We start from the raw sequence: 13,598 nt of genomic DNA on the forward strand, positions 1-13,598 counted from the left end.
GATGATGGTGATGGTGATGGTGATGGTGATGATGGTGGTGATGATGATGATGATGGTGATGATGATGGTGAAGGAACGAATGGAGGAACTTCAAAGAAAACTGTGACATGACAGTAGAGGCTTTGATCTTCTGGCATCTTAAGGTTTTCATGATTGGAGCAGCAAATATTCAGAGGCTCCTGAAAGATGATTGACAGCCTTCAGAAAGGAAAGAGTCACTGTAAAACATATAAAACCAAGTATATGAGGTTGTCAAGGAAACCTTCTGTGAATCTGATGGAGGGAATCAATGCCGCTGTTGGCGGGACTTCCTGGATGCTGCAGTAACGTTCAGCGTCCCTCAACCCCAGACTGATGATGTCATGTGTGTGATCTGCACGTTTGTAGTTAAACGTGTGTGTGACTGTAAGCAGTGACGCGTATCATTGAACTGAGTAATGTTGTAGTTTTACTGTACATCGCTGTTTCATTGATCAGTGTCATTAACATGAGAACTGTATAGTAACACTAGGTGGCGTCATTGTCGAGACAAACAAATGCACCCCGGTAAACAAACTGATTAGCATGAAATGCTGTTGCGTGACCTCACCCGCATCACGTGTGACCTGTTGTCTGACTGACGTGTTGTCCTCAGGGATTCAAATACTGCCGGCGGAGCAGCTGGGGGGTGGAGTCTCCATCGCGTCATCCCGCTGGTTCTGTTGTTGACGACGGTGCACCAACACGGTAGGAAGACACTCGCCATGTTTCCCTCTGAGCGGGGACATCTGCTCACGTTGCTCTGACAGCTGTCAGTCATGGGTCATGTTGATGATGTGATGTTCAGGTTCATGATAATCTGATCTGGTTGCAGTTCCTTGACTTCAGTTTCAAGAGGTACAGCAAGGTGGAATAAGGAGAACGTGAATTCAACACAACTCAACTTCAGTCAGTAGGCGGGGCCATGGGGGCGGGGCCATGGCTGCTCTCATGCCAGTAGGAAGCTTCACTGTGCAAACTTTGCTCCACCAACTGAGATTCTGGTGAATTCAATGTCTGTTTGGCACAAACACTCATTTGCACTCGAGGATGAATGATTGTTGAGGTCAAAGGTCACTGGGACTTCATGTGAACTCCAGGTCCAAGTTAGGATGGGAAACAGGTACCAAACCCATCAGCTTTTGTGGAGCAGTCCAGGAAAATGGTCCGCGCTGGTATGCTGACTCAGCGGCTAGCAGCTAGTTAGCATATATCATTAGCATAAACATGCTATGTTTTGCACAGTTATGATGTAAATCATGCGTAGCCATGGCGTTTTGACATTGGTGAGCCCATCAGGTGACAGGAGTGGTAACGGTTCATCAGGCGGAGCAACCAAGAGTTGTGACCCCGAGGATGAAGCTTTCAACAGCGACGGATGTGAGCTTTAAAAGGCTTCTTCTCTCCTGCTCTTCTGCAACCATGAATAAATGAACGTGAGCTGTGGGCAGAGCTAAACCTCAATATCCTCATCAACCAATCACGGTGAAGAGTTTTGTGGATGATTGACAGCTGTGAGAGCAATGCCTGCATCAACATTGTTCCCACCTGATTATCATGTTTTTTTACTCGTGTTCACACGTTCATGTTCACATGTTCACATGTTCATGTTCATGTTCACATGTTCATGTTCACATGTTCATGTTCATGTTCACATGTTCATGTTCATGTTCACATGTTCATGTTCACATGTTCATGTTCATGTTCACATGTTCATGTTCACATGTTCATGTTCACATGTTCATTTTCATGTTCACATGTTCAGCTCATGTTTCATGTCTTCATTAATCAGTTATGTCTTCATTCGTCCTCCCGCCTCCTCAGTCTTCTGACCTTCATGGCGTTTTCGTGCTGTTAGATGAAACCGCCGCCACTCTCACTGGAGGAGGAAGGTGAAGGGAGTGTCCTGCTGAAGAAAAGCTCTTTGTGAGTGTGCAGGCTGGCGTGGGAGCCCCGCCGCGGCGTTTTCATCTGACAGCACCGATTTGTTTGATTTCCATCTTTCATTTGTGTCTGTCCTTCGTCCATGTTTCCACATGCTTGTTTCCACATGCTTGTTTCCACATGCTTGTTTCCACATGCTTCATCTCCTCACCATTTTCCATCTCAGGTCATTGTGGTTCCATTAACACGCTGCTGAAAAAGTCACGACTCCATCACAAGACACCATCCATGTCACCGACACCTCAGACGGGTCAGGACTGATGATGTCACGGTGGTTGGTGTCACACCAGTGCGCTGCTGTGATGTCATCAGACATAATTGTGTTGGCTGATCTCATTCAACCTGTCCAGGGTGAACCCCGCCTCTCGCCCGTAGATGCTGGCATGGGCTCCAGCCCCCCGCGACCCTTACTAGTAAGGAATAAGCGGAACGACGATGGATGGACAATGATCTCATTCATGTTTACAGTGGTGTGTGTGTCAGAAGTGTGTACCGCCACCTGGTGTTCCGGAGGCAGACTGGAACAATTACAGTTGCGTGTAAACTGTGAGTGTCGTCTTCCTCTGGTGAACTGAAGACGCAAATGTTTTTCTACAGAGGACAAAACTTGTTTCTCGCTCGTCAGTTGGCAATATTCCATCAGACAAGCATCCTCTCGGAGATGGACATCATCAGTGACATCACACTGCTGAGCCTCCTGGGTAAATTATAACAATCATCACCAATGGTTGTGTGTGTGTGTGTGTGTGTGTGTGTGTGTGTGTGTGTGTGTGTGTGTGTGTGTGTGTGTGTGTGAGATGAGTGCCGATGAGTCTTGACCTGTTGGTCAATGATGCAAACACTTTGCATCATCACAAGTGAGGAAGGCACCTGCGGATCACCTGGCCACGTCCATTTGCCCACCCACCAGCAGGTGTACTTGCTGTTGGTGCTGCTAGTTAGTCTCCCTCCGGGAGCAAAGGCAGCTACTGGTGTCAAGCTGAAAGGACGACTGCAGCCATGACACCTGCACTGCAGCGGCGTGGGAGCCCCCCTACTTCAGCACTGCACAGGTGGGCTCATCAGGTCACATGACTCTTTGGTCATCCACCAAGTGCCTCTGGTTCCACCCAAAATGCCAGCGTTTTCTGGAGGTCGTTCCTCGACACCAGTGAAGAATGTGCGTACGTGCGGAAATGTGTTTCAGGTTTTCCAGCAGATGTTGGAACTCGCCACATGCTGCTGAGCCACAACAGCATCGGCGCTGATGCCGTTTGGGAGTGGACGGCACTTTGGATCATCCAGGATTTGTTGGATGAGTTTGAGGTCACGGTGCGTTAGGTCAGTCGAGTTCCTCTGACGTGCTGAAAGAGACCAACAGAGACACGCGTCCGCAGACTTCTTGCTGTTAGAAGGAAAAACTGGAGCGACAGATGGTAAAGAACCTGAAACCCCACTAGAACGCCAGTGAGAGAGACACATGGTGGAGTTAGGAGGGGGAGGGGTGTGTGTGGTGTGGTGTGTGTGTGGTGTGTTTTTAATATATTTTCCATACCCTACCGGCAGCCTCAGGCCAAACCGAGCAACTCACACACACTCGTAAAGTTCCCAGCAGAACAGAAAGCACCACACACACACACGCACACGTACACGTTCACATACACGCACACGTACACGTTCACACACACACACACACTCACACACACACACACACACACACACACACACACAGGTCAGTGGTGCATTTGGTGTGTGTGTGTGTGTGTACAGGACAAGACCAGGAAACTATAAAGTTTTTACTGATGAGCCTGAATTCTTCCCAGACTGCAGTGATGGCGGCGTTAGCGAGCGAGGAACACTTCCTCATCTACGCCACTGAGAGGCTGCAGTCAACTGTAGTTCCCGCCCCTTTAAGTGGGTGTCAGCCATCGTTCATCAAACACTTGAGTCCGTCATCAGCCAAAGCCATCGGCGTGTCTTGTACCTGTCACACCCTGCAGGGTCATGACATCATCGAGGTACATTTGACAAATTGATGCTGTAGGACCAACATCATGATGGTGATTTGGACAAAGTATGAATGTGTGGATATGAATGGACTCGTTTGGGACCGTGTTGATTTTGAACTCCTTTGGGACCGTGTTGATTTTGAACTCCTTTGGGACCGTGTTGATTTTGAACTCCTTTGGGACCGTGTCGATTTTGAACTCCTTTGGGACCGTGTTGATTTTGAACTCGTTTGGGACCGTGTGGATTTTGAACTCCCTTGGGACCGTGTTGATTTTGAACTTGTTTGGGACCGTGTTGATTTTGAACTCCTTTGGGACCGTGTTGATTTTGAACTCCTTTGGGACCGTGTTGATTTTGAACTTCTTTGGGACCGTGTTGATTTTGAACTCGTTTGGGACCGTGTTGATTTTGAACTCGTTTGGGACCGTGTTGATTTTGAACTCCTTTGGGACCGTGTTGATTTTGAACTCCTTTGGGACTGTGTTGATTTTGAACTCGTTTAGGACCGTGTTGATTTTGAACTCGTTTGGGACCATGTTGATTTTGAACTCCTTTGGGACCGTGTTGATTTTGAACTCGTTTGGGACCGTGTCGATTTTGAACTCGTTTGGGACCGTGTCGGTTTTGAACTCGTTTGGGACCGTGTCGGTTTTGAACTCGTTTGGGACCGTGTTGATTTTGAACTCGTTTGGGACCGTGTGGATTTTGAACTCGTTTGGGACCGTGTTGATTTTGAACTCGTTTGGGACCGTGTTGATTTTGAACTCGTTTGGGACCGTGTCGGTTTTGAACTTGTTTGGGACTGTGTTGATTTTGAACTCGTTTGGGACCGTGTTGATTTTGAACTCGTTTGGGACCGTGTCGATTTTTAACTCGTTTGGGACCGTGTTGTGCTGAATGTTGGTTCTGTGTTTGACACCACTGAGGACTTTGTTTGAATGGAACCAGGATGTGTTGGAGCTTCAGTGAGACCACTGGAGCCACCGAAGCGTTCCAGTGCAAACCAGCGCTGGCGTGCGTGAACAGAGTAGAGTGACGGCTGGCGAATCCAACATCACATGATTAAACAGTCCCAGAGAACAAGAGCCTCCAACCTGTGGGGTTCATTTTGTGTTGGGAGAAATGATGATGTCACAGCTGGCTGCACCATCTCGTCTCCTCCTTGATGCCCTCGATGTCTCTCTCAATTATCTCCTCATGACAGACGAGGAGGTGGCGAGCGAGGAGAACAAGCACCTGTGGGGCTGAGTCAGTGCTCACCTGGGCTGAGGGAGGCTTGCCCCGCCCCCTGGGCGCCTCATTGAGTTTCATCTCTCTTTAATTACCGAGCTGTGACATTCTTGACCATCAGGTCTTGGATCAGCTGTCTTCAGCTGGTCAGAGGAACGAGAGAGAGATGAGACGGAGGAATGCAGCTGAAGGAATGTGAGAGGTGGAAAGAGAGAAGGGCAGCTGGTGAGGCAGAGCGGATCAGAGTCTGACGGTGGGGTTCTGTTGGAGACAATCTGGTGAGTGGTGAGGCCTGCTAGCTTGAGCCGCCTCTGCAAGCAGGAGCTCAGATCTCTGACATCGTTGTGTCTAACCCTCCAGAGACAAACATTCCTCATCTCCCGGGCCTTAAGTGTCTTTGTGCTCGTTGGACATTCTGTCCATCAGTGGATCTTCAGACCAGCAGGGAACCCAAGAGGAGAGTGGTGACAGGAAACTCCTGGTGGAGCTCCTGTGTGTTTGGTGTCACGGTAGAGGAGGCTCAAGCCATCGTGAACGTAATTAATGACGTGTGTTCGCCTGCTGTGTCTCGCCAACATGGCTGCTGCAAAAACACAACATTTAAACAAACCTCTCTCACCCTGATGACACATGGAGGTAAACCTGCGTTCAGACTGCAGCTGAACGCTTCAGGTCGCCAAGCAGATGGAGGCAAAGAGGAAAAACTTCAAAGGCTCCTAATAGAGGCTCATCTGTGACGCACACACTCACGCATACACACACGCATACACACACGCGTACACATACACACACATACACTCACGCATACACATACACACACGCATACACATACACACGCATACACATACACACATACACACACGCATACACATACACACACGCATACACACACGCATACACATACACACACGCATACACACAGGCATACACACACGCATACACTCACACATGCATACACACACGCATACACACACAAACACACATGCATACACTCACACATGCATACACACACGCATACACACACGCATACACACACGCATACACATACACTCACATGCATACACACACGCATACACACACATACACATACACACATACAAACACGCATACACTCACACATGCATACACTCACACATGCATACACACACGCATACACACACAAACACACATGCATACACTCACACATGCATACACACACACATACACACACAAACACACATGCATACACTCACACATGCATACACTCACACATGCATACACACACGCATACACACACATACACATACACACATACAAACACGCATACACTCACACATGCATACACTCACACATGCATACACACACGCATACACACACATACACATACACACATACAAACACGCATACACTCACACATGCATACACACACGCATACACACACAAACACACATGCATACACTCATACACACATACACACACACGCGCACACACACACACGCATACACACACACACGCATACACACACACCCATACACGTACACACACATACACGCATACATACACACACATGCACGCATACACACACATACACATACACGCATACACACACATACACATACACGCATACACACACATACACGCATACACACATACACATACTCACATACACACATGCAGACACACATACACATGCACACACATACACACATGCACACATACACATACACGCATACACACACATACACGCATACACACATACACATACTCACATACACACATGCAGACACACATACACATGCACACACATACACACATGCACACACATACACATACACGCATACACACACATACACGCATACACACATACACATACTCACATACACACATGCAGACACACATACACATGCACACACATACACACATGCACACACAGACATACACACACAGACATACACACATGCATACACACATACACGCATACACACATGCACATACGCATACACACACACAGACATACACACACAGACATACACACATGCAGACACACATACACGCATACACACATGCACATACGCATACACACACACACAGACATACATACACACACATACACACATGCATACACACACACAGACATACGCATACACGTACATACACATACACACAAAAACACACACACACGCACACACACACTAGGTGTGACTGAGTTCACACCAAACATGAATGGGAATTTCACGTTGCGTTCTTTGCGCACATTTGAGCGCCGGATCATTTTGGTGTCCATTTGTGTCCTTCGCTCACCTGCCTGCGTAGCGACTATTTCCAGCAACGTTTCTCTCCGCCATTTCACCATGGAACAAAGAACTGCTGCGTTGTACCTGCTGTGGAAGGCCGAAATGCGTCGGGGAACTAAACGCCGTCGTATCTGGGTTCACAACACCATCTAGAGGCGGGCTCAGCTCGGTGAGCGAGCTCCTTCAGGGGCTGCGTCTGGAGAACTGCCAGCTAACGAGGATCGGTGACAGAATTTCACGAATGGACACCAACTTCTTCAACCGCTTCTGGTCATTTTGACCCGTAGCGTCATCCAGCACAATCAAGGTGTCCTCCATCTTGTGACACAGTCAGCAGTGGGAGTATTTTCAACTTGCGCCGCCTGACTGAAAATTTGCGTCATTCGCATGCTTGCATAGACTTTGTATGGAAACTGTTCGTGCGAATTTGAGTTTGGTGTTAACACACAGTGAGGAAGGTCGTGGTCATCAAAGTGTTCCAGGTAATGATTGTGTCACGCCGTGCAGGACTGCATGGTGTCCTTCAGCACCGCCATTAGATAAAGCTGATGACATGAAGCAGGTTTGCTCTGCGCTTGGTTATCAGGTGTGTATTTGCATCAGGGAGTGTTGCCTCCGTAGTGGTGCGTGAACACACCTGACACACACCTGCATGTAGTGTGAAATCACGCCCTTGGAGGGAGAGTTGGCCTGGAGGAAGCAGGAAGAGCGTGATGATCAGCGCTGAGAGATAACTGGAACGTGTGTGTGTGCACGTGTGTGTGTGTGTGTGTGTGTGTGTGTATGGCAGCAACATTTTGACGGTCCTCCCAACTGTTTAGAGCTCAAACCAGGCCTACGGGTTCTAACTGGGGAAAGACTGAAGTGAAACATTGAAACATTCCAGTTTCATGTGTCATGATGATGTAATGATGATGTAAGAACTTCTTCTTTGTTAGTGTCAAATATGTGGAGCCTGGTGAAGGTTTGCTGGTGTAACAAAGACGCAAGTATCGACTCTTGAACCCGCAGGATGACAAACGTGAGCACGAGTCACATGGTCGAAGGCCGTCTCAGCGATGGAACGTTCCGAGGAGACCGATAGCTGTTCGTCTTTACCACCAAGTGGCTCCTCGTGTGACTGCGTGATGTTTACAAACCTTCCGTTCGCCATCTAATGGAGGACAGATTAAGAGAAGCCGCCACTGTTCACGGCCGTAATGCAGCACAGATGAGGAACCGTGCGGTGGTTCCTGTGGTCAGAGGAGCGCCAGGAACAGCAGGAATGTTGGGAACCGGATCCATGAGAGCAGCGGCACTCACTGATCCTCCTTCCATCAGCAGCATTTTGGCGCTCCGCAGTGACGCAGGACCATTTCTACCACTCTGACAAGCCATGATTGGTCTTCGTGCTGCGTCACCATCAATGGGTTCCAAACACCCTGAAGGCCCCAACCAGGGACGAGCCTGGTGCGACTCACTCAGGGAGCTTCCATCGCTCATTCCAAGACTTTCTGGTGGATTCAAGATTTCTGGATTTAAAGAACCTGCCCCTAAGTCCCGCCCCCTGGTTATTGTTGCTACACCTGCGAGATGTTCTCATCAGTGCAAGTGTGTCGGTATCAGTGCTAGGAAAAGCTTTTCTGTCCTAACATTCCTGGAATGGCGTGTGATGTCAAAGATGAAATGAGTTGTAATTAGTGTGAAGAAGGAGGGAAGACGAGAACGGGAAGAGACAAAGTCACGTCAGGCAAACGACCTCTCGACTTCCTGTACAGGACGAATCGACATCTGTTTAAGCTTGGCATGTTACTGCCACATCGTGGGTTCGAGCCCCACCGGACCTGCAGTTCATGCTAGTTAGCACCTTCATTAGCCTAGCATTTGGATGGTGGTCATTTAGGAGGAGGAGCTTTGCAAAGGTTCAAACAACTCTTTATTGGTTCACCAAATCTGAACTCTGCTATGAACGTAACAAATCATGGAATTTTTGAAAAGGTTTTTTTTATTATTTTATATAATTTAGATTTATTTGGCAAACAAAGGAAGGAATTCAGAATCAGCTTATTAATGAGAGACCTGTGCAAGGAGGGCTGAGTCCAGCGAGCCCAAGCACAGCCGAGATGAAAGGGTTAACAGAGATGAAGAGAAACGTGAGGACGTGACGGCAGAAAGTTGAGAGGCAGCTTTTAGGCTTTGAGGCTGAACGCATACACACACTAACACACACACACTAACACACACACACACACTAACACACACACACTAACACACACACTAACACACACACACTAACACACACACACACACTAACACACACACACTAACACACACACTAACACACACACACTAACACACACACTAACACACACACACTAACACACACACACACACACTAACACACACACTAACACACACACTAACACACACACACACTAACACACACACACACACTAACACACACACTAACACACACACACTAACACACACACACTAACACACACACACACACACTAACACACACACTAACACACACACACTAACACACACACTCGAACACACACACACTAACACACACACACTAACACACACACACACACTAACACACACACTAACACACACACACACTAACACACACTCGAACACACACTAACACACACACTAACACACACTAACAAACACACACACTAACACACACACACACTAACACACTAACACACACACACACTAACGCACACACTATCACACACAAACACACACACACTAACACACACACACTAACACACACTATCACACACACACTCGAACACATACACACACTAACACACACGAACACACATACAAACACACACACAAACTTACACACACACAAACACACACTATCACACACACACTATCACACACAAACACACACACACACTATCACACACAAACACACACACACACTAACACACACACTAACACACACACTCGAACACACACACACTAACACACACACTAACACACACAAACACACACGAACACACATACAAACACACACACACAAACTTACACACACACTAACACACACACACAAACACACACACGAACACACACACTAACACACACACTAACACACACAAACACACACACGAACACACATACACACAAACACTAACACACACAAACACACACAAACACACATACAAACACACACACACAAACTTACACACACTAACACACACACACTATCACACACACACAAACACACACACGAACACACACACTAACACACAAACACACACACGAACACACATACACACACACAAACTTACACACACTAACACACACACACACGAACACATACAAACACACACACACAAACTTACACACACACTAACACACACACACACACACTATCACACACACACGAACACACACACAAACACACACACATACACACACACAAACTTACACACACACTAACACACACACACACACAAACTTACACACACACTAACACACACACACACACACACTATCACACACACACGAACACACACACAAACACACACACACAAACACACATACACACACACGAACACACACACAAACACACACACACAAACACACACACACACGAACACATACAAACACACACACACAAACTTACACACACACTAACACACACACACACACACTATCACACACACACAAACACACACACACAAACACACATACACACACACAAACTTACACACACACTAACACACACACACACACACACACACTCTGCTGGGAAATGTTAAAGAAAGACTTCAGTATTTGAAGCTGTTTCTAGTTTTTTCCATTAATGGGAAAAGGGAGGTCTTTGGTGTTGCGTCCAAATGTTCCTGAAATTTCACGCTGACCAACTTAAATGGCGACACACACACACACACACACACACACACACACACACACACAGTAGAAATGAGTGTGAATGTTGTGTGCTCTCACAGTGACAATCTGACATACTGAGAAACATGAATGCTGTTGGTGTGTATTCCTCTGTGTGTGTGTGTGTGTGTGTGTGTGTGTGTGTGTGTGTGTGTGGACAGGGTGGAGAAGTGAAGCTGACTTCCATCTCCTTGTGGTAACAACGATTACGACCGTGTCTGAAACAAACTGATGTGGTAAATGCAAACGTTACAGGACGACCAAACAAGCTAACGCTATGTCTCCTCGTTTTAAAGTGTGATTCATCCCAGGCAGAGACGGAGCTACGCTAACACTTCCCACCCACTACCAGTCATTGTGCTCAGCTAACTAGCCTGGGTCTCAGCTCTGCTGGGGATGATGGACAATGAGAGATGTTGTCTTTTCTTGAACCCTGAGACAATTTAATTGTCTGGGACGAGAATGATCCTGACTTTTCCGTTTCACATGAGCGGGAAAACGTTTTGAGGATCAGGTCCAAGCCACGACCGAACCTACCATGTCTGGTGTAGACGTTGCAGCATGAGCAAAGTGGACATAGCTTGGCACTCGTCCATCTTGTTGGTGAAAGTTGAGTCTGAGCTTGTGGTGACGTGAAGGCGAGGCTTGACTGTCAGGGTCTGGATGGGAGGCACAAAACCTCAGTCAGCTTTTCTTGGATGAGAAGGGTTAAAGCTCTCTCACTCTGGCGTTGGTGACGTTTCCAGTGCGTCGGCTGGTTTAGGCTGTGGTCAAAATCAATGGAGGCCATTGTTGCTACAGGGGGGAGAGACCGGCCTTTCTTTCCACTCTCAGCTCTCGTCTGTTGTTATTTTCAGGAGGAAAGGTTCATTTTCCAGCTGTTGTTGAAGACTGTGAACATGTTTCAAGTAGGAGTCTAAACGCAACGAGCTAGAGACTCGAGTCAACAAGTCGACATTTATGTGTATTAGACAGATGGAGGATTTATGTCAGGGAGGAGGTGTGTTTGTAGTCCTACAGGAAGTGATCATGTCAGGGAGGAGGTGTGTTTGTAGTCCTACAGGAAGTGATCATGTCAGGGAGGAGGTGTGTTTGTAGTCCTACAGGAAGTGATCATGTCAGGGAGATGTGTTTGTAGTGGGACAGGAAGTGGTCATGTCAGGGAGGAGGTGTGTTTGCAGTCCAACAGGAAGTGGTCGTGTCAGGGAGGAAGTGTGTTTGCAGTCCAAAAGGAAGTGGTCGTGTCAGGGAGGTGATGTGTTTGCAGTCCAACAGGAAGTGGTCATGTCAGGGAGGAGGTGTGTTTGTAGTCAAACAGGAAGTGGTCATGTCAGGGAGGAGGTGTGTTTGTAGTCCAACAGGAAGTGGTCATGTCAGGGCGGAGGTGTGTCTTTCGTCCAACAGGAAGTGGCCATGTCAGGGAGGAGATGTGTTTGTAGTCAAACAGGAAGTGGTAGTGTCAGGGAGGAGATGTCTGTCGTCCAACAGGAAGTGGTCATGTCAGGGAGGAGGTGTGTTTGTAGTCCACCAGGAAGTGGTCATATCATGGATGAGGTAGGTTTGTAGTCCAACAGGAAGTGGTCATGTCAGAGAGGAGATGTGTTTGCAGTCCAACAGGAAGTGGTCATATCATGGATGAGGTAGGTTTGTAGTCCAACAGGAAGTGATTGTGTCAGGGAGGAGGTGTGTTTGTAGTCCAACAGGAAGTGGTAGTGTCAGGGAGGAGATGTCTTTGTCGTCCAACAGGAAGTGGTCATGTCAGGGAGGAGGTGTGTTTGTAGTCCACCAGGAAGTGGTCATATCATGGATGAGGTAGGTTTGTAGTCCAACAGGAAGTGATTGTGTCAGGGAGGAGGTGTGTTTGTAGTCCAAGAGGAAGTGGTAGTGTCAGGGAGGAGATGTGTTTGTCGTCCAACAGGAAGTGGTCATGTCAGGGAGGAGGTGTGTTTGTCGTCCAACAGGAAGTGGTCATATCATGGATGAGGTAGGTTTGTAGTCCAACAGGAAGTGATTGTGTCAGGGAGGAGGTGTGTTTGTAGTCCAAGAGGAAGTGGTAGTGTCAGGGAGGAGATGTCTTTGTCGTCCAACAGGAAGTGGTCATGTCAGGGAGGAGGTGTGTTTGTTGTCCAACAGGAAGTGGTCATGTCAGGGAGGAGGTGTGTTTGTAGTCCAACAGGAAGTGATCATGTCAGGGAGGAGGTGTGTTTGTAGTCCAACAGGAAGTGGTCATGTCAGGGAGGAGGTGTT

At 47.6% G+C, this 13,598-nt stretch overlaps 1 protein-coding gene across 9 annotated transcripts in view; it reads left to right on the top strand.

The window, feature by feature from the left end:
* The window catches only part of adgrg6 (adhesion G protein-coupled receptor G6), a 102,723-nt gene that overhangs the window by 6,728 nt on the left and 82,397 nt on the right, over positions 1-13,598 (top strand). For 6 of the 9 annotated variants that reach the window (XM_086190062.1, XM_086190063.1, XM_086190067.1 and 3 more), the window contains exon 2: positions 635-726. In XM_086190062.1, coding sequence (XP_086046188.1) covers positions 635-726 — 92 coding nt within the window. Of the gene's footprint in view, positions 1-634; positions 727-853; positions 1,023-2,128; positions 2,664-13,598 lie in introns of all 9 variants that reach the window. The other 3 variants (XM_086190071.1, XM_086190072.1, XM_086190061.1) reach the window with 2 other exon arrangements.

Source organism: Aulostomus chinensis, chromosome 20 (assembly GCF_037954235.1).
Source record: "Aulostomus chinensis isolate RoL2024-O1b breed Wild chromosome 20, RoL_Achi_v1.0, whole genome shotgun sequence".
NCBI classification, from domain to species: domain Eukaryota; kingdom Metazoa; phylum Chordata; class Actinopteri; order Syngnathiformes; family Aulostomidae; genus Aulostomus; species Aulostomus chinensis.